Genomic DNA, 25762 nt, shown 5'->3' with positions numbered 1-25762 from the left:
ATGATAACTCAAATACATGAACTCGTAATATTTGGACCTATTTTACAAACTATTAAAATTATTCGTTAGAAACTTAACATTGTATAATGTCTAGGAAAAAAACAAAAACTAGCTGCCAATTATCAAATTTATGTAAGATCATTTTCAAATTACAAAATCTGCAAAATAATCTCCCATACAATTAAACATCCACAATCTAACTTTTGACATAAACACATTTATACTATTAATGAGAAATGAAATGACGTTATGTTTTTATTTTTTATTTTTTTTGTGGATGAGAAAACTTGGACCCAATTATATATCTAAAGTTTTTGATAACAAGATTAACCGCGGCACCACTAACATTGTTCTGGTGTTGCTACTCTTGCATTGTTGCCATCAGAAAAAACCAATACTTCTACCGCTAGGTCCGCTACCAATTACCAATGATGGTGACATCAATGAGAATGTGGCAACGGTCTAGGTGGTAAAGGTGGTGGTAACAGTAACAATAGTATAATTTTTTATTTTTTATTGTATTACTCTTTGAATTTAGACTGTGACGAGCGATATTAATAGAAACATGTGAGTTATATACACTCATCTTTTAGTTGTGAATTATAGATACGTAATTATGTTATATGTCGTCAGATTACAAAACTTACTAGAATATTTCGGATATTTTCAAAATACCCAACGTGCCCTTGTTTTATGTTACCGAAAAAAACATAATTACAAAAATGCTATTGTCACGTCAGACGCCACGTCAGAAATAGCTGACATGTATTAAATAACTCAGCCATAACGCGTTATAGAGGTAATAACGGCTGAGTTATAGGTATGTTGCTGCTGATTTATGGAAAAAACATTTGAGTAAGAGCGGACGGCTGACTTAGAGCATAACTCAGCCAAGCGTTACAACTGACTTATTAAAATCTGGATGAGTTATGCTCTAACTCAGCCGTCCTTACGGCTGAGTTTTCAACCGATGGTTGAGTTGTCAAAATTTTGGCTGAGTTATCACTACGACACAGCTGAATTAACTTTTTCCGAGTGGCTGAGTTATGAAAAACGGCAGACTTATGAGATGTAGTTACAGCTGAGTTATGGTTAAAAACTATAACTCAGCCGTGATAGGCTGACTTATCGTACAACTCGGCCATTTCACGGCTGACTTAGTAGCAAAAGATTAATTACTAGAATATTATTCAGTTACGGCTGACTTATTAAACGATACGGCTGAGTTACATATTTTCAATTGATGAAACGGCTGAATTTGGCTGCCATTTTTTTGCTTTTTAATTACTGTAATGTTATTCATGTTGTGACTGAGTTATAATTTGTTTGATGACTGAGTTTTATTTAAGCTGAGTTATAATTTGTTTGATGGCTGACTTGCCACGTCAGACGCATCATCCATGTCAGCATTCCATGTCATCATCTTTCTTCTCCGAAAATACGAAACGTCGTTCCTTCGACTCTTGTTCTTACATGGTTTTTACCTTCTTCTTCACCTTGTTCTTCTACTTCTTCTTCACTTTCTTCTTCACCTTGTTCTTCTACTTCTTCTTCACCTTGTTCTTCATTTTCTTTCATGGATCCAGTTCCTTTACTAGTTGTTTCCGGTAATTGGGTAAAAAAACAGAGATATGTATTTAACACCGACGATAGAGGGTGTATAGTTGTGCAGATAGATGGAGGCACAACACACGACAAGCTTGTGAAGCTTGTTCTTGAAGACTACGGATTGGACGCGTTTAGCCATGAGCTAAACGCATGCTCTGGATGTAAACAAGTTGGGCACAATGCGAAAACTTGTCCGATGTAGTATTATTGTAATACATTTGTTTTATTTTGTGCAATAACTCATGCGTCAAGCATTATAACTCAGCCGTCATATTAATCGACGAGACCTTTTGTTTTCCGCTTTCAGATTATTCCTTGTGATAACTCAGCCACAAAGAATTATAACTCAGCCGTCATATGAATCGACGAGACCTTTCGTTTTCCGGTAAATACTATAACTCAGCCGTCAAGTAATATAAATCAACTGTTTGTTTTCAGATTATTTCTTGTGATAACTCAGCTACAAAACATTATAACTCAGCCGTCATATGAATCGACGAGACCTTTCGTTTTCCCGTAAATACTATAATTCAGCCGTTAAGTTTTTTTTTTTTGGGTTGTGACGTGGAAAATCGAAAATGATGTGTATTTTAATTTGCTGATGTGTATTTTTTTTAATCAAAATTGAAAAACTAAACCCAATGAGTAAATTATAATTACACGTAGGATACTAAACATTTGAGCAATTTTTAAAAGATTGTTAGATATGAAGAATAAACCAATTTTGGATAAGATTTGAGTAATTCTTTCCAAATTATTTTGTACTTCTAAGATTTCAACTTATATGCACTACACCCACTTGTTTTCTTACCTAAAAAGGAATATCAAATATCAATATCAGTTAGTTATATAGCGTGTATGAATAAGCATAAAGAAATTTTTGACAAGACGTCGTACTAAATGATTATTATTTTCAATTTGTATGAAATTAATGTATAGTATAAAGGTCAAAATTTTGAAAAGATGTTGTACTAAAAGTTTTTATAATATCAAGTTACCAACAGAGAAAATGCAGTACTGCTCTAATAGAATTTAAAATATAGAAGTAAAACCCTATCTTGGTTCGAATATGTTCTCCTTATTGTGAGTTACAACGTACAACAACATTTTACACAAATCAGTGTGAGCACATGAGGAAACAAGATTAAAAATGGAGATATATGGTATCCAATTCTTCTTTTCTTTGTTGTTTACATTATTATAGTATTAATGGGAAAACAACAATAATCAAGAAGCCAAAAGAAGAAGAAAAAAAAATAATAAGATAAAAAGTAAAAATTGTGGGGACTCCAATTCCAATTTGTGAAATTGTCGTCCCTCCATGAGGGATCAAATTCTTTCAAACTTCAAATCATTAGTGTCTTCTAGAACCCAAGTGGTTAAAGATTCCCTTTTATTGCATAAAACATGCAAAGCGAGCATATTATATGTCGATCTTATTATATAATTCTTTTTAACGGTGCCTAAGTCTTCTCGAACTAACACTTTATACGTACTTAATTACAAGACCTATTATATCGGTAAGATAGTTAAATGCATATCAGTATATCACAATGATCAAAGTGCATGATATTCGTACTCCACGCTATATGTATACACAGTTACACACACATATTGCATACATGTGTAGCATGTATGAAAAACGGAATAATAAAACAAACAAAAAGCTAATTAAACGCAATTGCTTTATATAGAAACTCAATTGCTTCGCAACAATGTGCATGTACTATATTTTTCTGTGAAATGATAGGTTCCACCATTTTCACTATTTGATATATCACGAATAGAAACTATAATCCAACATGTCTAGTCATGGTAACAAAGAGAATAAATTTAGCCGCAATCATTGCTTAATTAATTATAAAATAAAATGTAAGCTATAGTTTCATGTGAACGTATCATATCATTTATTTAATATAGAAATAACTGCATGGCTACAAATTATCAAGAGCCAAAGAGTGAAAAACCCTTGGATAGATATTTATGAAAATAAAAACTTAGAGAAGCAAACATAGTTGCCTAAATGGCTTCAATCGAAATCCATAGTCTTGGATTTAGATAGACATTTCTATCTAATTATTATTATTCGGGTAGAAAAAAAAACGAAAAAACATAAATTATTAGTTCAACGTGCTTCTCAGTTGTTGATGCCGGTCTTGTCCTTAATGGCCTCACTCGCACCTTGTGCCTTCTGCTTCAGCTGCTGTCCTCCCTATATTTTGTTTTCCCAAAAAAAAAAAAAAAAAAAAAAATTATTCACTAATTTTTCTGAATTGTCAAATTTTTTTTCACAAATAAGGTATTAAAAAGAATAATATAAAATAAAATAAACCTCTTGAAGAGATTCCTTAGCAGAGTGGGCAGCATTGGAGGCCTTGTCCATCAAGTTGCTTGCCTTCTCCTACAACAAATTTTAGTTACCTCTGATGTTAATATCAAACTAAACCATTAACTCAAGTATAACAATTAATTTAAATTTCGAAAATGGTGTTGTGTAGACAAAAACCTGGGTTTGGCCTTTAGCTTGGCCAGCGTTGAAGCTCATGCTCTGACTGTTGTTAGACATTTTCTAATCTTTTTCTTCGAAAAAAACACACTTGATTTGATTCTTAAAGAACTTTTTAACTTTTGTAATTGTGACTTGTAGAAAAGAGGATTACGCGTAGATGTTTATATACTTGTGGGGAACCCCCTTGTAGATAACCTCCACGTAAAAATCGGTGATTGGGTGAATTTAGTATTTGACATGTGGCGTTGTTAGCTTTGTACTCTCTCCGGTCGGATAGGGTGGTTTTGACCACGAGACAAGGGGAACCATTATAGACTAGTTCCAATAGTCATGTAGTTATGTAAAATTATTTTGTGTTCTTTTTAATGATTTATTTTTTTGTGCACAAATCATTTTCTATTTTACACTAAATAATCGCTAGAATTTCTAACGAAATAAAAAAGTATTTTTCATTATTCAAAGATTTAGTAAAACATTTAACACATAGGCTATCTAAATGGTTTTTATAAAGAATTTGGTAACGTTTGATATATTAAAAATATACAATAACTCGAAACATAATTTAACTTTATAAGTCACATTGATAAAATTAAATCGATCTCAAACCGATACCCCAACTTCTTCCAACATGTAAGTAAAACGTTTCTAACTCGTAAGAGATTTAAGTAAACTTAAGAAATGCACTTAACAAAAAAAAAAAAAAAAATCCACGAAAATTGTTTCTATGCTTCATATTTGTTGAAGCTGAAAAATACAAGAACGAAGGATACTACACCCTTGGACCTTGTACGTTATTTGGTAACGTTTTCCGAACGCTTATCCTCAAAACAAAGAAAACAATTACGACTTTAAAGATTCTAAAAAGCTACAAAAAAGAACACACGAGGTAACTAACTTCTCTCCTAACTTTTTCTGTTGGTTCTCAGTTTTGCACTGCGATCTAAAGAGCATCAATACCACAAGAACCTCCATAAACACCTAGTTTCGATGTTTTAAGTGAAATAGACACCTCTCTTTGTAATAAACTACTTTGATGTTTCGTTTAATAACGTACTTACCTAAAAACCACGCTCTCTGGATTCACTAACTATAACAACCACAAAAAAATGGTGGACATAATGTTATTGAAAAATAAAAAGCAAGACATAACGTTGGCTGGATACCGATATCTAAGATGGGTCATCTCACCTAACCAGATAATGTTACAGACAGTATGGACACCATAACAACATTAAAACAATAATAGGCATATCTGTTGAAGAAATGAGATTGACATATCCAGAGCCGGCGCTCAACTTTTTAGGGCTACAAGCCAAAAAAAAAGAAAAAAAAAACTAATTGCAGCTCATGGGGATCGAACCTGAGAGGTAGTGTTAATGTTAGTACAATTTAACCACTAGCCTAAGGAAAACTTTTACTGAAAACGGCCGAAATTTTCTATTTCTTATGTATGGCCGCAAGCCAATGCTTCGCTTGCTTGGCCGGCTCTGGACATATCTAATTTTAGGTCACCTAACCAAACATTGATGGTCTTATTCTAGATAGATCCTTGTATAACGTGAAGATGGTCCCGGTTCCTATATCGGATAAGAAGGTGCGAGGTTCAACTTGCATAGCAAGAACCAAAACCAACACAACCAGTCAGTTACACAAACGAGACTGACTAATCTCCAGGGTGAGCTAGTCCAATCCCGACCAAGAAAACCATCCCACTAGGTATTTTTAACTGGGCTGAAGTCCAGACTCGACTTTCCAGTGTTTACCGACGTTGTTCTTAAGTAGATATTGAACTAAAGGAGCGAGTTTACATATTTCTTTTAGACAACTACCACTAGGCCACCATAAACTAGGCAACACTATTGATATTTGACTCTATAAAATGGCACAAAGATTGAAAGTTGAAACCAACTCACATAATATCTTCCCTTCAAACAAGAACAATGACAAACCATCTTCAAGCTGCAGTAACAATTAACCCTAAACCTAATCCAACAAAAGAAGAACAAGAAGTTAAAGAAGAGGCGTGCTTGATAGCGAGGAGGCTCTCGAGTGCAGCTTCCTTGCCCATGGTTCTCAAAGCGGCCTTGGAACTCGGTGTGATTGACACCATGGTCACCGTAGGCGACAGCTTGTGGCTCTCACCTTATGAGATTGCACAAAGAATCCTAACCAAACCGAGCAAGCCGGAGGCTCCAGTTTTGCTAGACCAGATGCTGCGATTTCTTGCTAGCTATTCGATCTTCAAATGCCGTTCTGTTGTAGCATAAGAGAACGGTCAAACCGGAAAAGTCGAGAGGGTGTATGCAGCCGAACTGATTTGTAAATTTCTCTTGAACAATAGAGACGTCTCGGGTTCTTTTGCCTCTCTGTTCATGCTTGAGCTTAGCGACGTCTTTATCAAGAGTTGGTACATTGTTTATACGCATTTAACACAAAAAATACTATAGTTAACTCTTCAAATACATTAAACTAGCTATCTACGACCATCTCACTAAACCTTAATGTTTGGACACTTAGTGACCAACTAAGGATTTTTTTTGTTTTGTTTTGTTTCATATATAGGACACATCTCAAAGACGTGATACTAGAAGGAAAAGATGCATTTAGTTCTGCCCATGGGATGAAACTATTCGAAAATATCCAAACCGATGAGGGATTTGGTAAAGTGTTCAACCGGGCTATGTTGGAATCTTCCATCGTAATTATAGAGAAGTTTCCAAAGGATTATGAAGGATTCACAGATGTGACGACTTTGGTGGATGTTGTCATGTTGGGGGAGGACTTGGTAGCACACTAGGCCTCATCACTTCCAAGTATCCTCATCTTATTGGAATCAATTACGATTTAGCTCCTGTGTTAGCCAATGCTCCTTCTTATCCCGGTATGAACCATGCATGTGATTCTATACATTATTAACATATTATACTACATATATCAGAATTAAAAAAAAAAAAAAAAAAAAAAAGCAGTTGTAGGCAAAATCATCCCTACTTATAGTTATAACAATCCAATACACGGTTTATTAATATTAATCATTTCATTTTATTATTATGATTGAAGTATTTTTATTTATACGCCATTTATAAATATCAATGATCGTTTTTAACTTGCAAGCAATGCTGAATATTTTTATGTATAAATTATAATTACGGTGCAAATCGTACGGGTTTTAATTTTACAAAAACTGGTTCAGGTGTAACCCATGTGGCGGGAGATATGTTCACAAAGATTCCAAATGCAGATGCCATATTCATGAAGGTAACTTCTGTATTTATATCAACAAATAAAGACATAAATTATAAATATCAAAGCTATATATATTAAAGCATCATATATAATCTCGATAATCATAAATTCATAACAGTGGATACTACTACTGGACGGACGAACACTGCGTAGAAATTCTGAAAAACTGTTGGAAAAGTCTTGAAGAAAATGGGAAAGTGATACTAATGGAGATGCTAAGTTCCCTTGGGCCTTGAGATGGTCTACTTTTATATCCTCAAAACAAAGAAAACAAATTACAACTTAAAATTCCAAGCTACAAAGATATTTTTATAAAAAAAAAAAAAAAGATTCCAAGCTACAAAATACTAGAAGTTATGACTAACTTCTCTTCTAACTTTTCTGTTGGTTTTCATTTTTGCGTTGCGATCTAAAGAGCGTATATCATCAGAACCACAAGAGCCTCGATTTAACATTCTCTTATTTTTCTTTAGAAGGCTCCTATGTAAATATATTATGGTGTTTCGTTAATAACGTACTTACCTAAAAAAAAAACCACATTGATGACACTGTATAACTGAACGATCCACGTTCTCGCCGACATGGTCACTACAGCAAGCACAAAAAAAATAGTGGACATAAGGTAAGCGAAAAAAAAAAGCAACACATAACGTTGGCTGGATTTGGCTGTCTAATATGGGTCACATCACCTAACCAGATAATGTTGTACAGAGAGTAACAGCAAAAGCTGAAGAAATAAGATCGACATATCTAATTTTAGGTCACCTAACCAAATATTGATGGTCTCATTCTAGATAGATCCTTCTATAATGCCAAGATTATCCGGGTTCCTATATCGGATAAGAAGGTGCCAGGTTCAATTTGCATAGCAAAAACCAAAACCAACACAACCAGTCAGTAACACAAACGAGACTGACTAAACTCAAGGGTAAGCTAGTCCAATCCCGACCAAGAAAACCAGACCAGTAGGTATTTCTAACTAATGGAGCGAGTTTCCGTATTTCCCCTAGACAACTACCACTAGTGCCCATACACTAGGCAACACTACTGATGTCTGACTCTATAAAATGGCACAAAGAGTGAAAGTTGAGACCAACCGAAATAATATCTTCCCTTCAAACAAGAACAATGGCAAACCATTTTCAAGCTCCCATAACCATTATCCCTAAACCTAATCCAACCAAAGGAGAACAAGAAGCTGAAGAAGAGGCAAGCTTGCTAGCGAGGAGGCTCTCGAATGCAGCTTCCTTGCCCATGGTTCTCAAAGCCGCCTTGGAACTCGGCGTGATCGACACCATGGTCACCGTAGGCGACAGCTTGTGGCTCTCACCTTCTGAGATTGCACAAAGACTCCCAACCAAACCGAGCAATCCGGAGGCTCCAGTTTTGCTAGACCGGATGCTGCGATTTCTCGCTAGCTATTCGGTTTTCAAATGCCGTTCCATTGTAGCAGAAGAGAACGGTCAAACCGGAAAAGTCGAGAGGGTGTATGCAGCCGAACCGGTTTGCAATTTTCTCTTGAACAATAGAGACGTCTCGGGATCTTTTGCCTCTCTGTTCATGCTTGACCTTAGCGACGTCTTTATCAAGACTTGGTACGTTGTTTATATTATACGCATTTAAAACAAAAAAATACTATAGTTAATTATTTCAAATACATTAAACTAGCTATCTATGACCATCAAGCCTTTATGTTTACATTTGTCATCAGTGACCAACTAAGGATTTTTTTTGTTTTTCTTTTGTTTTGTTTCATAGGACACATCTCAAAGATGTGATACTAGAAGGAAAAGATGCATTTAGTTCTGCCCATGGGATGAAACTATTCAAATACATCCAAACCGATGAGGGATTTGGTAAAGTGTTCAACCGGGCAATGTTGGAATCTTCCACCATGGTTATGGAGAAGGTTCTTAGGGATTATGAAGGATTCACAGATGCGAAGACTTTGGTGGATGTTGGGGGAGGACTTGGTAGCACACTAGGCCTCATCACTTCCAAGTATCCTCATATTATTGGTATCAATTTCGATTTAGCTGTGGTATTAGCCAATGCTCCTTCTTATCCCGGTATGAACCATGTAATTATTTAAATTCTTAACATTATCTACACATATAATATCAGAACATATTGCTGTCATGTTATAATAATAACGGTACTAATCGTAAACCATGTACGTTTCATTATACATATTATACGACGGGTTTTAATTATACGTACTAAACATGAGTTCAGGTGTTACCCATGTGGCGGGAGATATGTTCACAAAGATTCCAAATGCAGATGCCATTTTCATGAAGGTAAGTTCTATATCTATCTCAACCAATAAAAGGAAAAAAAATAATACTAAAGCATCATATATAATGTCTCGGTAATCATAACAGTGGATACTACATGATTGGACGGACGAACACTGCGTACAAATTCTCAAAAATTGTTGGAAAAGTCTTAAAGAAAACGGAAAAGTGATAATAGTGGAAATGGTTACACCAGTAGAAGCAATGAGCAGAGATATATGCTCTAATATTGTGTTTGGTATGGACATCACAATGTTAACACAATGCTCGTCTGGTAAAGAGAGATCTCTTTCAGAGTACGAAACTTTAGCACATGCATCAGGATTTTCCCGTTGCGAAATCGTGTGTCCAGTTTCTCCGTTCTCCGTCATCGAAATCTATAAATAGATTTCAATAGCTTTGATATTGGGTTACACTAAGCCCCACGTTTGATAAAAAAAAAAAAGAAGCAAAACTATTATCCTTTATATTTGGTATTGTCATATTGTGTAATGCTTTGTTTTTCCATTTTACGATTGCGAGTGTCTTTTTATGTACGTTTTTAATAATTATATTCGGTGGGCAATAGTCCACACGAGATTGTGTAATTTGTAAATTGGGACATTTAAGTTGAGTCTAATAAAATAATGGTTGGGGTAATTTTATTTTAGTTCCGAGATTTTCAATAATCTTCAATGTATGAACAAGAATTTTATAAAGGTCAATACTACTATTTAGTACATTTTTAACCATATCTAAACTAAAAAAAAAAGTGTATGTATCTCCTAATTAAACAGATTAATGAAAAATCGACTGTCTTTTTTTTTTTTTTTTGTGACAAACTAATAATAATCGACTGTCTAAAACGATAAACCAAACGCTAAGACCGATCCATCTAAACCGAATAGTCGAACGCTATACCAATTAATAGTCATCTAAACCGAACAATAGGATACTGACCGACTTGTTGACTCTCTATGACCGACTTGGTCAAAATTGGGGCCAGCCTATGGTAGTCATAAAACAATAATCCAAAGCGAAGAAAACAAAATAGTATCATGCTTAGGGATCTAGGAGATAAAAAGCTTTAGTGCTTTTTTGATCGTTATGTTACAAAAGTTCGAACCTTGGAACACAATTTAGAGCTGGTAAGAGAAGATAACCAAAAACTCCACATCACATAGGAACATCTGGATCCAACCTTCTCTGTATAGCTGCTGCACCCTGCATGTGTTTCAAAAACGTTTACATCAACAATGAGTTTGAAAAATGAAAGTGAGGATGATCAACAAAGGGTTTTTTGTATCGAACCTCCATGTCCCCAATCTTGTATAAGTAAACCATTTCTTCCTTTAGCCGAGCTTGCTCTTTCATGGCTTGTGCCTGCCATTGATTTATTATAGTCAATCACATAAGTTTTGTGCAAGTAAGCGGATGAATGGCAAAGGATTCAAACAAGACACTGACCATTCCGCCTTCCATTGATCGCTTTAGAGCTAAAACTTCTTCTTCCTTCTGCCTTTCGCGTACTTCCTGCATCTCTAACCTGAAACAAGCACAAAGAGACATGCCTTTTAAGCAACTCATCCCACAGTATATTTTATTAGAGACTGGTCATGTAAAAGTAAGAATCTTTTGTTACCTGCGTTGTTCCTCATCATTGAAGACAGTACGTTCACTAATCCCAGCTTTCTTCAAACCCTTTTTCATCTCTTTTTCCAACTTTTGTCTGTAGTACCCATCAATGTCATAGTATCTGCAAAAAAAAAAAAAAAAAAAATCAGATCTTTGATGAACAACAAATCTCAATTATAACTTATAAGCATTCGACAAAACTAATACATCCACACAAGAAAGAGGCTTACTTTTTCGAAGTAAATGTACCAGTGTTGTGGTCTTCCATAAAACTGTGAAAACAACATCAATCACACACAACATTTATCAGAAACCAAAAGAGCTTCATATGAACACATACTCAGGAGATGTAATCTAAATCAAAAATCACAATACATACTCTTTGAACATCTTCTTCTCTTCCCAAGGTGGCAAGCTTTCCAAGTTAACCTATTGGTGCCATAAACAGAGATACCTTAAGATTCATCGATTTTGAGTTCCAAACCAAAATAGGATCTCATATAAGGCTATAAAATTACCTCTTTAACTTCAAGCAACCATGCTGTGAACTCTGGTCGTTTATTCCTACACACATGAGTGATCAACAACTTCAATATCTAATGTACACAATCCAAGGCTACTCGATCGAAATCTCCACAAAGGCTCAACATTGTAATGCTAAAATCACATCTAAGAGCTCAAGATCTTCCAAAACATGAACACTAAGAGACAGAGAAGCTTTTACCACATATCAGTTTCTCTGATGATTCCATACTTGCCCCATGATTTAGTAACAGCTCCTTTCTTCACTTTCTCAGACTTCTTCTTCTTCTTCTTCTTCTTCTTATCCTTGTCCTTCTTCTTCCTATCTCCATCTTTATCAGACTTCTTCCTCTTCTCTCTTCTCCTTCTCTTCCTCTCTCTCTCTTCCCTCTCTCTTCTCTTCCTCTTCCTCCTCCTTCTCTCATCTTCACTCTCACTCTCCTCGGAATCAGAATACTCCGACGAATAATCCGATTCCGATTCCGAATCCGAGCCACTACTACTCGAATAATCACGCCGTCTTCTCCTAGATTTCCGATCTGATTTCCTCTTCCCTCTATCTTTTCTACTTCTACGTCTCTCTTCTTCCTTCTCCGATTCAGACTCGCTTCCACTCTCTAAACCTGATTCGGAACCAGACTCTTTGCCGTCTTTTGTTCTCCTCTTCGATTCACGGCGGCGACTCACATCTTTCTCTTCCCCTGAATCCTTTCCAGCACCGCTCGGTTTCTCTCTGGATGATTTTATCCTGTAGTCTCTATCATCAACGTCGCGAATCGTGTTCCCCGGTGGAGAACCGTCGTGGTCTCTTCCCATCTCCGCTAAATCGCCGGCGAGTGCTTAAACTTGGCCCCTAGATCGAAGGCCGTGATGAACCGTTTAAAATATCCCAAAAGCCTGTGCAAATAATAGGACCTTAAAAATTATTTTGGGCCGTAGTTGATGATAAAGCCCATTAATAAGAATAATGTGTCGTATAAGAGCCCAATCGTATGACGATAAATGAGCTTTATCATCAACGACACCCCAAATTAATTTTCTCTTCAAGAGTTCTTTACATATTTACATATTTACCTTTCGTAACTTTTTTTTTCTTTGCAGTCTTTGTGTAACATTCTTATTATCATAGACTCATTAAGAGACTTTTGTTCGAGAAAAATTGACGTTGGTTTCGTTCCTTTGGAACCGTACTAATTGAGGCTTTTAGTTCATAAGATTATCTAGCTATATGGTTTATGTAACTTGAAAATGAGTAGTAATGCATGAAGCCATGAACTAAAAGCCTCATTTCATAATGGCATTTTAGAACACAAACGTGACACATTATGGAAACCTACTACCGTACCAGAAAATATTCTTGCAGAATTTTTCAATTTAAGAAATGGTTGAGTAAATTACAATTTTAAAACATAAATGTGTATTTGGGCCTGAGAGAGGCCTATTTAAGATAAGTGAACAACAAGAAATGACGCTGTGATTGAGCAACCCTAGGTTGGTTCTTCCTCTTCGCCCTCTCTATCTCTCTCTCTCTCTCTCAGTCTAAGCGGCAAATAACGAAAGCAATCATGGATCCGAACCCAGCCTCGACGTGGAGTTCCATAGTGAAGAAAGATCCTCCTGAAAAGCCTCCGACAACGTACGGAGCTCCGGTCGGTTTGGTCGGAAACTGCAAATCCACAAAGGGAATATCTATTGCGGTTGTTGACGCCAACGTCATCATCGAAGGACGCCAGAGTTTAACCAACTTGGCCGAAAGATTCGTAACCGTACCTGAAGTATTATTCTCCGAGATTCGTGACCGTGAATCTCGCCGTCGTCTTGACTTGACCCCTTTCACTATCGAAATCATGGAACCTTCTCCTGAATCTCTCACTAAAGGTAGCATGTGTTTTTTTTGCATCTCTGTCAGACTGACACTGACTTGTTTTATTCTGACTGGTTAGTTATTAAATTTGCTGAGAGCATTGGTGAATTGCGTTATCTCTCTCTTGCTGATCGCAAATTGATTGCTTTGACATACACACTCGAGGCTCAGTTTCATGGGACGAAACATCTCAGAGATGCTCCTATGCCGATTCAAACTGTTAAGGTACTAAAGAGATTACCTGAAAAGGAGTTACCTGGTTGGGACTCCAATGTGGCTAACTTGGAGTAGTGGGAAGCACTAGAAAACGAGACCGAGGAGGACAAATCAAACTCCTTGACCTCCAAAATACTTCCACTTCAAGACCTTGACATGAATATCATTGCAGAGGATGAGCAAGAAGGTGACAGGAACCAGAAGCGATACACGCCAAAGAAAACAGAGGTGAACCTTGCGGGTAAGATGGTAGTGGAAGGTATAGATGCGTCACAGGGCGAATACGATGATAAAGATACTACTGGTGACTGGAGACCTGCGGTTAGTAGCAGTACTCATAGAAAGTTCCTTAGGAGAAAGGCCAAGTGGGAACGTTACAATGCCTTGGCTGAGCATGATATTCAGCGAGATCTAGCAGCTGAAAAATCTGAAGACCCTATTGAAAAGTGTGCAAAAGATATCCGAAAGGATGATGAGGACACGAATGCTGAAACAACTTTGAGCAATGGTGAGAATGATATTGAAGTCAAAGCTGAGGGGATCGATGTTGCTAGTGAGGCTGGTGATACCTTTGAGGCAGATGATGGTAGAAGCGAGAAGTCGTTGAGATCCTTATCTGAGTCCAGTGTAGCTTGTATAACTGGTGACTACGCCATGCAAAATGTTATTCTTCAAATGGGTTTGCGTTTGCTTGCACCCGGAGGAAAGCAAATTCGCCAACTAATCAGGTACGACTTTATGAATCAGATCTTCCTTTCAAGTTTCTTTTAGCTGTGATAAAGATGTCTTTCTTACACTTTATTGCGTTTGGATCTTCAAGGTGGGTCAGGGAATGCCATGTTTGCTACGCAGTAACTTCTGAAATGGAAGGAGTCTTCTGTCCCAAGTGCGCTAATAAGGACACTCTATATAAGGTACCGTTAACGGTACGCGCGAATGGTACCATCATAGTTGGGCCTCTGCCACGTATTATTACACGCCGAGGGACCAAAGTAAGTTGAACCACCTAGTTTATCTGGTTTTTCATTTTACACGAGTCATATTGTTACTCTGCTTTTAAACAGAAACCATCGTCTGCTTCTGTCTTTGTGCAGTTTTCGATACCAATGCCTATAGGTGGAAGGCTCGGAATCACCAAGAATCTGGTTCTAAGGGAGGATCAACTGCCTCTCCGTCCCAAGACCAAGAAGAAAGCAAGCAAACCGGTTAGTATATTTACAAAACTCATATCGATAGCTTGAAGCGGAAGGAACCATTCTTGACTTTGATTATGTTGTGTTGGTTTTACAGGGAGATGAGCATTTTGTATCAGACGATGTGTTCATGAACCATCACAGTAATAGAAACGCACCATTGCAGCCTCCTTTGAGAAGAACTACGGCAATTTTCAGCCAGACACGGAACCCTAACGATAACCATTACTCTCGTTCTATGCACTGATCTTTTTGTTTTCCGCCGATAAAACAAGCAAGCATCTCCTTTACTTTTATTTTTGTTTTCTATAGAAACCAACAATATTGTTCAGAATACATTATATCAGAAGAGATATACATTTACTTGTGTTCCATACTGCTTAAATCAAAATACAAAAATTAAAAATTATACCGGCATCTTTAAGTATATATATATTTTTTTTAACTACGAGGTGGTGAGCTAGATTTTTTTTAACTACGAGGTGGTGAACTAGTGGTTCTAGCCTTGATGGAAGAATCGTCTTGTTGGTCTAGACCAGAGATTGGTTCTCTCAACATTCCTGGAATCCTACTTATGAAAAATCATCATAAATATATATATATATATATATATATTATTTTTTTGTCGACATCATAAAAACGAACGCTGCCAAAAATGAGTGTAGAATTATAAATTTGGTATAACAGTTCTTTATGCTGATTGTAACAGATCAAAAAATTTTACCATCAATTTTGAGCAGATTCTTAAATTTAGTTATCCATTTTAAAGTAATTATTTCTTCTTCTTTTTTTTCCTGGTTAAATTTTTTTTTTCTTCTTTATATATAAATTTAGGAATTTTTTTTGTTTTTTTTCAGAAAATCTGTTTTTATTGATATATAAATTAAGTTAGAACAAGTCATCATCATCAATCATTATCGTCGTGGTCGTCACTAACATCAACTTCAATTCTTATCCATTCCATCATAACATAAAGAAGCTTCTCTACTCTCTCTCTCTCTCTCTCTCTCTCTCTCTCTCTCTCTCAATTTTCGTATCCCAATCGTCGTCTCCGATACGGTACGTTCTCAGAATCCTCCACCATTTCTAGATTTAGGAAATTAAAATTTAGGGTTTTTACCCTCAGATTATTGGAATTGGATTGGAGTGGTAAAGGTAGTTTCTTGAATTCCTAATTTGAAGATTTTTCAAATCCACAAAGATCATTTTTTTTTTGCATTGTGATTTTGACTTTGCTGTAGGGTTTTTTTTTTGATAATTCTGATAGGATTAGTCAAATCATATCAATCAATGGCTTTTTTATATTCGTAACATTTGTTCACATAATAGAGTTTTGTATGATATGCCGTATGCGTGTTTGGTTCTTGTAAAGTTGTGTGCTTTATTCTAAATGACATGACTTTACTCTCTGTTTTACTCTTTGATTTCAGGATCATGGAAGGAGACTTCTTTAGGTTTGATGCGCAACGAGCACACAGTGATGGGTTTGTACTGACACAAAAGCCGAGTCTCATCACAGTTCCAACTGACGAAAGTGGGTGTTTTGATTGCAACATCTGTTTAGAGACGGCACATGATCCTGTTGTGACTCTGTGTGGACACCTTTTTTGCTGGCCTTGTATTTACAGATGGTTAGATGTTCAGAAATCATCTTCTCCTTCCATTATTCAGCAGCAGAACTGTCCTGTCTGCAAATCTAACATTTCTATCGGTTCTTTGGTTCCTCTTTATGGAAGAGGCATGTCTTCTTCTGAAGATACGGTTATACCTCAAAGACCCGCTTCATCATCATCCCCTTTGAACAATCTGATCAGTCATCAACATCATCACCTTCAAGCTCAGTCTCCTCGTCATTACGGTGGCTTCACTGCGGCCACGGAATCATCAACTGATCTCGCCAATGCAGTCATGATGAGTTTCTTGTACCCGGTTATTGGAATGTTAGGGGACACGAGGATGTTTGGAACGTTTACAAACACTTTGGCTCATCCTTACAGGAACTCTCGACTCGTCAATGGGAACAACAACCAGAGGATAGTGCAGCTAGAGAAGTCTCTACATCGGGTATCAATCTTCTTCCTTTGCTGCATTCTCCTCTGTCTCTTTTTGTTCTGAGTCACTACTTGTTTATTCTTCTAGCTCTCGTTTTTTTTTTGTGTACAGTCTGTCTGTGATGAGTCACTGCTTGGTCTTAAGCTGTATAAGCCATTGTTTGTCTCTGTTGTATTTGCCTAAAAACTATATATTCATACATAGTTGTGCATGTATCTCCTCGGCTTGAATTATATGTATGCTCCAGAAACAGATGATGATATATATATGAGCATATAAGCCCTTTTAAAATTTTTTGTCTTAGGAAATACATGGTAAACATCAAACAAGGTCTCAGAATACATCAAAACATGTGAAAAGACAAATGAAACATGAGGATGATTAGATAAGATTTGGTAAGAGATAGAGAGGCCAATTGAGAGACATAGATGAAGTAAACTGGTGAACTTTTTTGGAACCGATGTCGTACACACCGAGACCATAGCCAATGTAATATATAGAGTTAGGCTTAAGTCCAGGATATTGGCTTGCCTCAACACATAATGTCTCATTGTTGCCAAAGAAAATGCAGAGATCTCCAATGTCTTCAATGTAATAAGCGGCAATTTCTCAATTCGTTGTTTCTGTTCCTAGCTTAAACACCATAAATCTCTTGTTTCTGTTGAATATAATCTCCTTGTTCCCTTGGTCGTATGTCTCTACATACCTGCAAGAGTGTTGTTAGTTAATGTCATAGTTAGTTAGTTAATTTAGTTGTTCTGTTTGATCAACACTCACTGCTTAACAACAAAAAGTCTGCCACCGGGGGACTCAACCAAGTACTCTCTCTTGAAACACAAAGCCAACGACTCCCACTCGGACTGTGGCATCTTTGGGATGTTTCTCAAATGCAACATCGTATACCTTTTGTTCATGTTGAGATCAAAAGAAAGCAAGAAACTTGCTGCTGCTATCACGAGGAACAACATTTGGTTTCGTTGGGAAAAAACGATATCATAGTGGAGTTCGTGGATGTCGTCATTATAGATTGTAACCCATTGCGAGTGGTCATTAGGCCTACAGTAATGTAGCCGGTTGCCTAAGAACTTGACGTACACTACATAATCATTGTCTTGGTCTGGCGGATAGGATAAGGAGACATTTATGATGGGAGTGGAAGAAGTACGCATAGGTATTTGGGGCAGAGCTATAACTCTAAGGGACCCGAGATTGAATACGTCGCTTAGATGTACGCTTCCATCATGTTTGCTCATAAAAGCTATCCAGCCGCGCGAGCTCCCAATGACTCTTGACTCTTCGTACAACAACTTTGGGAATGACTTGTGGATAACCTCGATGATCTCTTCTTTACTTAGATCGAATAACTTGAAACTCATTATGATGTTTTCAGCTTCTGAAGACTCTCCTACTTTATAACCTTCAAGTATCATATACGGAGTTTGCTTCTCTGGAGATGAGGAGAAGAAACGAGCAGCCTTGTGATGACCACTCTCTTCTTCAACCTGTGATTGTTTAGAAAAATCGTCATAAGGGATTAATTACACAGCAAAACACATTTGTATTTTGTTGATAGCGACTAGTTAAAAAAAGCTTACAGAGAGATTTGCGACTAGATTGAAAAGCAGAGACATTGTTATCCAAGAAACAACCCCCAAACTTTTTACAACTTGATCATGTGTTTATGTTTTCACTTTCACATTCACTGATCACGTCTTATGTAATATTTTAGACGTACTACCCAAGAAAAAAAAAAAGAAAAAACAGAAAAGAAAGTAGTGGACAAAACACAGCATAGATTAATCAAATGATTAGTAAAGGAAACTTTTAAGTTATAACAAAACAAAGACAGAAACAAATAAATATTACAAAGTAAATTCTATTTTCTTTTCTAAATAAATAGTATTATAGTTGTGGAGTTTTGACACAACTTATATAATATACACACGTGTTAAAGTTATATTCATGTATTTCTGACACATGTTATATAAACTTTGTTAATGTTAATTTTAGACGTATTGTTCAAGAAAACAAAATTATCTTGTGATCAGCATTAATATAAATTAACACAAAAGGAAATAAATTTTAAAAAAGCTCATTTTTTTCTTTCTATCAATTACTTGACAAAGAAACATATTTTAACTCACATTATTTTATTATATATATAACAAAATTAACTATGTATGATTTTTAGAAGATATTAGAAAAACAAAATAAACATTAAAAGTAATATTATCTCTTTCTAAATAAATATGAGTAGCTTAGGGAAATTTGAACCAATTTTTACATATGTCACAATTTAATTATACCATATTTATTTAGATATATATATATATATATATATATATATCTCTTTCACATTATATAGGTGAAGTCTTACAATGATTAAAAATTGCGTCACGTGTCTCAGGAAAACATACCAACTTTAAAATAATGAGATATATATATATATATATATATATAAGACATATACCAACCTATAGATGATTGGGTGTGAACATATATACTTGTGGGTAATTTTAAAAACAATGTCTCTGCTCTTCGGTCTTGTTGCAAAACATTATGTAAGTTTTACTTTTATGCTTTCATGTCTTTTGTCTAAGCACATCATCAGTCTTTGTTTTTTCTTTTTACCCATTGCAAAATCACTAATCCCCCTAAACATACCCAAATAATGTATTTTGCCATCTCTTTCTCTCTTGTAACTTTATTTCTCCGCAATCGATCACATATTCACATGCAGGTTGAAGAAGGTGACACGGCCCGTTTCTGCTCATATCCACGACAAACCCCGTACATGCTTTTCAAAACTGAGTTTGTATACGACGAAGATGGAAGTATTTATATAAATTTCTATTTATTTAATCCAAGGAGTGAAAAAATCATCACGATTACTCAAAAATATTATCAAAAAGATTTACAGTTGCGCAAACTCGCCCTCTTTGGAACCTCACGTGGCTGGCAAATTCTTTTGTGTGTGGATGATTCGATTATATATCTCACCAACGTGTATAATCCTTGGTCTTCAGATTCATCCACCAAAACGGCAAAACCATTGCTCTGCCTCCATTGTTATATACTGGTGAATTCATTGTAGGCTCAGTTTCATTGTCCACTCCTTTTCCCGACCAGGACGATGATTATATAGTGACTGTCAGCGTTTTTGGATCTAAACTGTATTATTGTATGCCTAATCGAGATTCAGAGTGGACATGTATAGACATCCCATTCTCCTGCGATTTCGACGCACCTCTCGTTTATTCTTGGAAAGACCAAATGTTTTACCTCCTCACTACAGGATGTGCCTACATGGCTGCCTTGGATCTCAAAAACAATAAGAAGCCTAGCTTCCTTCAAATACAGTTTGAGAACTTCCCTTTGATACCACAACACGAGTGGGAGATATTGGCTTCATGTATACGGCGTGACTATATTGTTGAGTCGTCGTCTTCTGGCGCACGTTTCATTGTTCAATGGTACGTACGTAAGCCCGCAATGAATTAGTTAACAATTAATAGTGCAGAAAATCTCATACATAAAAGTTAGATGCATGATATTTTTCTTTTGCCAAATGTTATATATATATATATATATATATATATATATGTATTTTATGTATTCTGAAGGTACTTTATTCCGTATCTAGCGGCCTGCAATGGGAACCTTTATGTACTTATGGAAACCATGCGATTCATGGTGTTCAGGAAAGAAGAGGAAGAGGATGACAAAGTACTCCAAGGAAGCAAAATGATAGCTTATTATAACTACACAGAAAGTATTGGAGATCTTTGCATTTTCATTGGGCGCAATGAGACATTCTGTTTAGAGGCAAGCAAGTATCCTGGACTGAGGCCTAACTCTATATACTATGTTGGCCGTGGCTGTGGTGTTTACGATATCAGTAATAGAAGCGCCCGCGAGTATGACTTAACTGATTTTCCTGGTATATCCTACCCATTGTGTTTTCTTTCTCCACCTCTCCATTAGAGCTATAGGTTTGATATCCTTTTAATGCTTTTCATTCATGTCTCAAGTAAAAGTGTCTTCGTCCATGTCAAGATCTATCTATTTCTACTTTATTACTTACAAAAATTGTCATTTTGTTATTAAAAAAAAAACTTTTGTTCAGTTCACCTTCTATTGTTAAAGGGTTTACGATTGTTGTAAGTTGTAGTTTCCCAGTCGTCCTACTCGGTGAACCCCACACGTCTATTGTCTATTGAGTCTATCACTGGTCGGTCTCATGAAAGCGTTCGGTCGCTTATTCTCCTTTCGATTTTCAATGATACCCTGCTTCAAAATTATACTTTAATTTTCTAAGTATAGCTCTTATTAAAGAAACCAGAAAATTAATCAAATTATATCATTAAAACAGACTTTTCTATATATTTACGAAATCCTAAATAAAAAGATAAACAAACGAGACAAATAATTTTAATTTAAAATTGATTACTAAATGTCTAAATTTGTTCCAGTACATTTTCCTTTTTAATTTAAAAGCTACTCAAAACTGATGGTAAATTCTTTTAATTTGTTACAAACAGCATAAAGAACTGTTTTACCAAATTATAATTTACACTCGTAGTCTCTGCGTCCATCCATAACAGAACCTTTCTTTCTGGTTCCAAATTCAACCAACTAAAAAGTAACATCTCAGTACTTCCATTTGTATCCAACTATGTTCTTCTTCCATCGTCTTTTCTTCTTTGAACTCGTTTCTTCTTCTTCTTCTTCCTCCTCTTCATCTACCTCCCTCTTACTCTTACTCTTCTTCTTCTTCTTTCCAGAAGACTCTTTCGATCTCTTACCAGGAGTATCTACAATCGGAGTAATGTCCCCGTTTGCAGTACTCCCTCTTGGGAACGAACCTTCTTCGTCTTCTTCGAGCTCCCAATTGCAGAAAAGCCCGCCATTGCTTTTTCCGTCAGTAGGCAATGGCTCTCCTGCTCCGGGAAGCAAGCTGCTGAAAGTTACGTCTCCGTTTTTTCCTCCTTTGCGCTCTGACAGGATCCGGTCTGGTCTGATTATTGTGCCGAGGATGCTTCTGTTTGGTCCTAACGCTAGGATCGCTTTTGCGTTTGTCAAAGTAGATAAGGCCATTCCAAAGGCTGACCGAATCTGTATATAAAGAAGCACTCTCTACTGAGTATATAAACACCCATCTCGAAAATAATGTACTAATGTTGATAAACTAGACAAGTGAACAGAACCTGAAAGTAGTTGAATGAGTTCTTCCCAATATCATTATCTGGTGTCTGAGTATACAACAGAAACAAAATAGAACCAAGTTAATCTTTTGTTCACATGCATTCTAAGTTCCTCGTTTTTACAAAACCAGAAGAGTTCGAAGCTAACCTGCGGATCCTCGATAGAGATGAGCCCTGGCCGGCCCAAGTTCAGGAAACTGGAGAGACAAAAACGAAAACAAAGAATGTTAACAAACACGAAAAGTAGAGGTAGACGAGAATTATGTAATTAAAACCTCCAATGTCAGTTCGTTTACTTACCCTTTGTTGCTCTTAGAAAAGAAAGAACCTCCCTTTTTGCAAGATACACCAACATCTGCGGTGTTTAACTTACGCCCGTAAAAATCAAAGAATCTTACCTACATTAAGGAAAAAGGATCAATTTTTTAGCCAACAAATGAAGCCATGCAAGTTTAAAGCTTTAAGTCACAATGACAAAAGCATACCAATAGAACTCCCAAGTTATGCTCAGGTGCGCTTCGACCATCCTTAAGGTACTGTTTCACAGAAGAACAAAAGATAAGGAATGTCCGATTTAGAGATGTTAATTCTGAATGAGAAATCCAAGTAACCACTTTTACCTTGAGAAACGCAATAAGCATTGCAAGAAGTGCATATGAACCAATTCCACCACTGTACACCTGAACATAAACATAAAAGACAATTTTGAATGTTTGGTTTGGTGAAGAAGGATGATATATATTCAAGAAAAGCAGACTATTATGTCCAGACCTCATTAAGTTCTCTCTGCTGTAGAAATACTTTCAGAATTAGACATAATGGCCGTAGAGGAGGCAACTTTGATACTGCATCCTAAAAAATAATCCGAGACTTGTTGTAAGATTACACAGATCAACATGATAGGCTGCTAAAGAGTATTATTCAGCTGAAGAATCTCAAAGTTCATGCGAACTATCTGGGGGAACAAAATGTACTATCAGTCTATCACAAACCTGTATAAACTCAGCTGCCTTTGGTCCATTCTCCATATCAAAACTGCAAAGCCAGTGATATACTTAATACTAGCAAAATCATATAATCTATTAACTGAATAGCCATTTGTGCATAGACCAAAAAGATTTTGTTGAGGATATATAGTAGCATAAAGTTCAATGTTCCTCCATGAATTGCTAAGAATTCAACTAGTGTTTTGCTTACAACCGATATAAGAAAAAAGCGGACTGAAACTAAAAGTGAAGCTAGTAGGGGCAAATGGGAAGATAAAAAACCTTAGATCAAACGAAATGTTGCTTTTCTTCTCAACGAACTTGATAATTGGTACACGAGCCTTAGCAATCACCTGAACAATTAGAGAGCTAATTATACGACATGATCACTCTGAGATACTGCCATATAATAGTAATAATAAAAAGTCAAAATACCAAGATATTCTTTGCAATTCCCCTTTGTGACAATGCCCTGGAGAGTGCGCGTAAACCTAGCTGTGGATTTGTGAGACCTGATTCCAGAATCACCACCTATATATATACAGCAAAAAGGGATGAAGATTTAGACATGAAGATCTTTCCTAACACTAATCTATACAGCAACTAACGTCCTAAGTATCAAAAACAGTATTATAACAACTCCAAATGGATGTGGAGATAAACGTTGTGTTAAGCTGCTCTAAGGTATTCTCGTTAATTATGTACACCACATAGTCAAAGTGGTGTTATACACTTACATCTATATCACTTGTTGGAAGATAAAGCCCTGTCCTGTATGACCCAAAAACCTCAACCTGCAACAGAGAGAATAAGCAAAGATTAGAGATTGGAGTTGTTGAAATCAAACAATGCTCAAAGAGAGATTGAAGTTTCGAAAGTTTGTACCTTGCAACTCGGCCAGATATACTTAATAACACTTGACACACTCGCCACTGCCGCATCACGCTCAGCTTTCTCTGCTTGTGTTGGTAACAGAAAATCACAGAAATCTACTATTTCTGCAACAAATCAAGATCAAAGCTTTCTCAACAAGCTTCTTTGTGAAGAAGATACAACACCAAAAAGCAAAATCAAACACAAATCAAAAAGCTTCTCACTTTCAACAAAGTAATCGAACTAACAAGAACCTAAATTTAATAGCTACATTTTAGCAAAGATTCAAACTTTTGAATGATATTGAGCTTCATTACCTTTATGCAACTGAAGCATTGGGATCTTAGAGAAACTATTCTCACTAAACCAGTTACTCTCCAATCTAGGTTGCTCTGCTTCTTCATCTTTCTTCCTCTTTTTACTCTTCTTCTTCGACAACGACGCCGCCGCCACCACCACCGGGGTCACAGGCTCGACGTCCTTATCATTACTCCCGGCATCAACGTCCAGTGAGAAGAAATCAATCGTAGCTGATTCAACCGGCGCTGTGTCATCTTTGAAATCTGAAATCTCTTTGCGGAAAACAGAGTATTGGTGAGATTCGTCATGAACTGGCGGAGGAGATTGATTCGAATCTGAGAAACAGAGTGGCGTAAGAGTATCGTATACGAAAGCTTGAGCTTCCGTCTTAGCAGCAGGAGACTCCTCCATTGGAGATTGACGGGAAGCTAATCTTTTGGGGGGGGGGGGGGGGGGGGGGTTTTAGGGTTTCGAAGCCGCCGGGGAGATGATGCTACAAAACCTTAAACTTATGTCGGAAACAAAAGAGTAAATTAATTCATTTAGAAAATATTAAAATAATTTCTTATTAAAAATATATTTTTTTTAGAAATGTATAAAATGTTTTCAAAGTTTAAATTAAGTTTAGTGTTTTTTAAAAAATTTGTATCAAAACTAGGTTTTGAACCCACATGTTTATTTGATATATTTTGATGAAAATTATATATAATTGATGACAGTAATAAAATATTATTTTATAAAAAATTTAAATTAATATTAAGGAAAAAAATTAAATTTCAGAAACACAGTTTTAAAAAATATAAAAATCAGTTGTGTTATAAAATCAAATCTGATAAAAAAATCATGAATTTAACTCGACGTCGAGACAAGGCGAATCAAATTGATGACCTCACTTATCCTAAACAATTTTTATACATGGTGAAACTAAATACTTGAAATTCAACAAATCAGAAAAACGGAACAATTTTATCATCATGAATTTAACTTGTTTTCATATTTAATTGATCGCTATGACCTATGTTTTGTGTTTTTTATTCCATGTTTTCTTATTCTTCATATTTTTTCTTGTCATTTTCATTGTCAAATTTTGGGTAATTGTCATCGTTACTTTTACCGTTTGGTTCTTCGTTATACTCTTTTTATTCTTCTTCCTCGTCAAGTTCTTCACATTCTTCCACTGAAAAACATTTTTTTTTACACTACCACACAATTTGTTAACCCATCAAACTCCAAGAACAAAATCATTTATTTTCTCATAAAAATAAAAAATAAGATAAA

At 36.0% G+C, this 25762-nt stretch overlaps 6 protein-coding genes and 3 pseudogenes across 9 annotated transcripts; 5 read left to right on the top strand and 4 right to left on the bottom strand.

The window, feature by feature from the left end:
• Positions 1–3491: 3491 nt before the first annotated feature.
• LOC109127547 (uncharacterized) lies at positions 3492–4255 on the bottom strand. Its single transcript, XM_019232491.2, has 3 exons — positions 4115–4255; positions 3941–4009; positions 3492–3820 (listed from the first exon to the last, which is right to left on the bottom strand). The coding sequence occupies exons 1-3, from the start codon at positions 4172–4174 to the stop codon at positions 3746–3748; spliced, it is 204 nt and encodes a 67-aa protein (XP_019088036.1). The 5' UTR covers positions 4175–4255; the 3' UTR covers positions 3492–3745.
• A 1788-nt stretch (positions 4256–6043) lies between these two features.
• LOC104728861 (indole glucosinolate O-methyltransferase 1-like) lies at positions 6044–7638 on the top strand (annotated as a pseudogene). Its single transcript, XR_015571949.1, has 4 exons — positions 6044–6524; positions 6680–6998; positions 7311–7375; positions 7482–7638. The product of XR_015571949.1 is annotated as an indole glucosinolate O-methyltransferase 1-like (transcript).
• A 388-nt stretch (positions 7639–8026) lies between these two features.
• LOC104725900 (indole glucosinolate O-methyltransferase 1-like) lies at positions 8027–10299 on the top strand. Its single transcript, XM_010444650.3, has 4 exons — positions 8027–8958; positions 9122–9432; positions 9599–9663; positions 9748–10299. The coding sequence occupies exons 1-4, from the start codon at positions 8492–8494 to the stop codon at positions 10045–10047; spliced, it is 1143 nt and encodes a 380-aa protein (XP_010442952.1). The 5' UTR covers positions 8027–8491; the 3' UTR covers positions 10048–10299.
• A 350-nt stretch (positions 10300–10649) lies between these two features.
• Positions 10650–12689, bottom strand: LOC104728860 (uncharacterized). The gene is made up of 8 exons (XM_087474286.1): positions 11999–12689; positions 11793–11838; positions 11654–11703; positions 11505–11546; positions 11282–11395; positions 11107–11185; positions 10951–11022; positions 10650–10863 (listed from the first exon to the last, which is right to left on the bottom strand). Exons 1-8 carry the CDS (start codon positions 12610–12612, stop codon positions 10816–10818), a joined length of 1065 nt encoding a protein of 354 aa, XP_087330412.1. The 5' UTR covers positions 12613–12689; the 3' UTR covers positions 10650–10815.
• A 608-nt stretch (positions 12690–13297) lies between these two features.
• On the top strand, positions 13298–15475 carry LOC104728859 (RNA-binding NOB1-like protein; annotated as a pseudogene). Its single transcript, XR_015571948.1, has 5 exons — positions 13298–13674; positions 13740–14604; positions 14697–14868; positions 14971–15081; positions 15167–15475. The product of XR_015571948.1 is annotated as an RNA-binding NOB1-like protein (transcript).
• A 497-nt stretch (positions 15476–15972) lies between these two features.
• LOC104725898 (E3 ubiquitin-protein ligase RMA3) lies at positions 15973–17412 on the top strand. 2 transcript variants are annotated; one of them, XM_010444649.3, is made up of 2 exons: positions 15973–16128; positions 16500–17412. In XM_010444649.3, the coding sequence occupies exon 2, from the start codon at positions 16504–16506 to the stop codon at positions 17182–17184; it is 681 nt and encodes a 226-aa protein (XP_010442951.1). In that variant the 5' UTR covers positions 15973–16128; positions 16500–16503; the 3' UTR covers positions 17185–17412. The 2 variants fall into 2 exon arrangements, with proteins under 2 accessions (XP_010442951.1, XP_087330410.1); XM_087474284.1 differs by having other exon boundaries at positions 16040–16224.
• Positions 17379–18923, bottom strand: LOC109127433 (uncharacterized). Its single transcript, XM_087474283.1, has 3 exons — positions 18717–18923; positions 17899–18623; positions 17379–17827 (listed from the first exon to the last, which is right to left on the bottom strand). Exons 1-3 carry the CDS (start codon positions 18750–18752, stop codon positions 17731–17733), a joined length of 858 nt encoding a protein of 285 aa, XP_087330409.1. The 5' UTR covers positions 18753–18923; the 3' UTR covers positions 17379–17730.
• A 723-nt stretch (positions 18924–19646) lies between these two features.
• Positions 19647–21156, top strand: LOC109127432 (uncharacterized; annotated as a pseudogene).
• Positions 21157–21550: 394 nt separating this feature from the next.
• LOC104725897 (uncharacterized) lies at positions 21551–25019 on the bottom strand. The gene is made up of 13 exons (XM_010444648.3): positions 24502–25019; positions 24197–24309; positions 24049–24105; positions 23747–23842; positions 23594–23664; positions 23318–23360; positions 23097–23177; positions 22946–23005; positions 22811–22861; positions 22626–22723; positions 22474–22522; positions 22329–22373; positions 21551–22236 (listed from the first exon to the last, which is right to left on the bottom strand). The coding sequence occupies exons 1-13, from the start codon at positions 24893–24895 to the stop codon at positions 21772–21774; spliced, it is 1623 nt and encodes a 540-aa protein (XP_010442950.1). The 5' UTR covers positions 24896–25019; the 3' UTR covers positions 21551–21771.
• Positions 25020–25762: the final 743 nt, after the last annotated feature.

The sequence above is a fragment of the Camelina sativa genome, chromosome 11, assembly GCF_030686135.1.
Source record: "Camelina sativa cultivar CO46 ecotype springtype chromosome 11, ASM3068613v1".
Lineage (NCBI taxonomy): Eukaryota > Viridiplantae > Streptophyta > Magnoliopsida > Brassicales > Brassicaceae > Camelina > Camelina sativa.
Note: the sequence above shows the minus strand (reverse complement) of the source record. Positions and strands in the feature narration are given on the sequence as shown.

What these genes read in the sequence shown, in the direction of transcription:
- LOC109127433 (XM_087474283.1), bottom strand. Translation starts at nt 18,752, where the DNA reads ATGTCTCTGCTTTTCAATCTAGTCGCAAATCTCTCT. An exon ending in ATCTAGTCGCAAATCTCTCT is followed by an intron (nt 18,624 to 18,716) that starts GTAAGCTTTTTT and finishes AAACAATCACAG; the next exon opens with GTTGAAGAAGAGAGTGGTCA. An exon ending in AGACTTTTTGTTGTTAAGCA is followed by an intron (nt 17,828 to 17,898) that starts GTGAGTGTTGAT and finishes ACACTCTTGCAG; the next exon opens with GTATGTAGAGACATACGACC.
- LOC104728860 (XM_087474286.1), bottom strand. Translation starts at nt 12,612, where the DNA reads ATGGGAAGAGACCACGACGGTTCTCCACCGGGGAACACGATTCGCGAC. An exon ending in GGTACATTTACTTCGAAAAA is followed by an intron (nt 11,396 to 11,504) that starts GTAAGCCTCTTT and finishes TTTTTTTTGCAG; the next exon opens with ATACTATGACATTGATGGGT. An exon ending in AATGATGAGGAACAACGCAG is followed by an intron (nt 11,186 to 11,281) that starts GTAACAAAAGAT and finishes TGCTTGTTTCAG; the next exon opens with GTTAGAGATGCAGGAAGTAC.
- LOC104725900 (XM_010444650.3), top strand. Translation starts at nt 8,492, where the DNA reads ATGGCAAACCATTTTCAAGCTCCCATAACCATTATCCCTAAACCTAAT. An exon ending in GACGTCTTTATCAAGACTTG is followed by an intron (nt 8,959 to 9,121) that starts GTACGTTGTTTA and finishes TTTGTTTCATAG; the next exon opens with GACACATCTCAAAGATGTGA. An exon ending in CAGATGCCATTTTCATGAAG is followed by an intron (nt 9,664 to 9,747) that starts GTAAGTTCTATA and finishes TAATCATAACAG; the next exon opens with TGGATACTACATGATTGGAC.
- LOC104725898 (XM_010444649.3), top strand. Translation starts at nt 16,504, where the DNA reads ATGGAAGGAGACTTCTTTAGGTTTGATGCGCAACGAGCACACAGTGAT.
- LOC104725897 (XM_010444648.3), bottom strand. Translation starts at nt 24,895, where the DNA reads ATGGAGGAGTCTCCTGCTGCTAAGACGGAAGCTCAAGCTTTCGTATAC. An exon ending in AGCAGAGAGAACTTAATGAG is followed by an intron (nt 23,006 to 23,096) that starts GTCTGGACATAA and finishes GTTTATGTTCAG; the next exon opens with GTGTACAGTGGTGGAATTGG. An exon ending in ACTCATTCAACTACTTTCAG is followed by an intron (nt 22,237 to 22,328) that starts GTTCTGTTCACT and finishes CTTTATATACAG; the next exon opens with ATTCGGTCAGCCTTTGGAAT.
- LOC109127547 (XM_019232491.2), bottom strand. Translation starts at nt 4,174, where the DNA reads ATGTCTAACAACAGTCAGAGCATGAGCTTCAACGCTGGCCAAGCTAAA. An exon ending in AAGCTAAAGGCCAAACCCAG is followed by an intron (nt 4,010 to 4,114) that starts GTTTTTGTCTAC and finishes AATTTGTTGTAG; the next exon opens with GAGAAGGCAAGCAACTTGAT. An exon ending in CTAAGGAATCTCTTCAAGAG is followed by an intron (nt 3,821 to 3,940) that starts GTTTATTTTATT and finishes AACAAAATATAG; the next exon opens with GGAGGACAGCAGCTGAAGCA.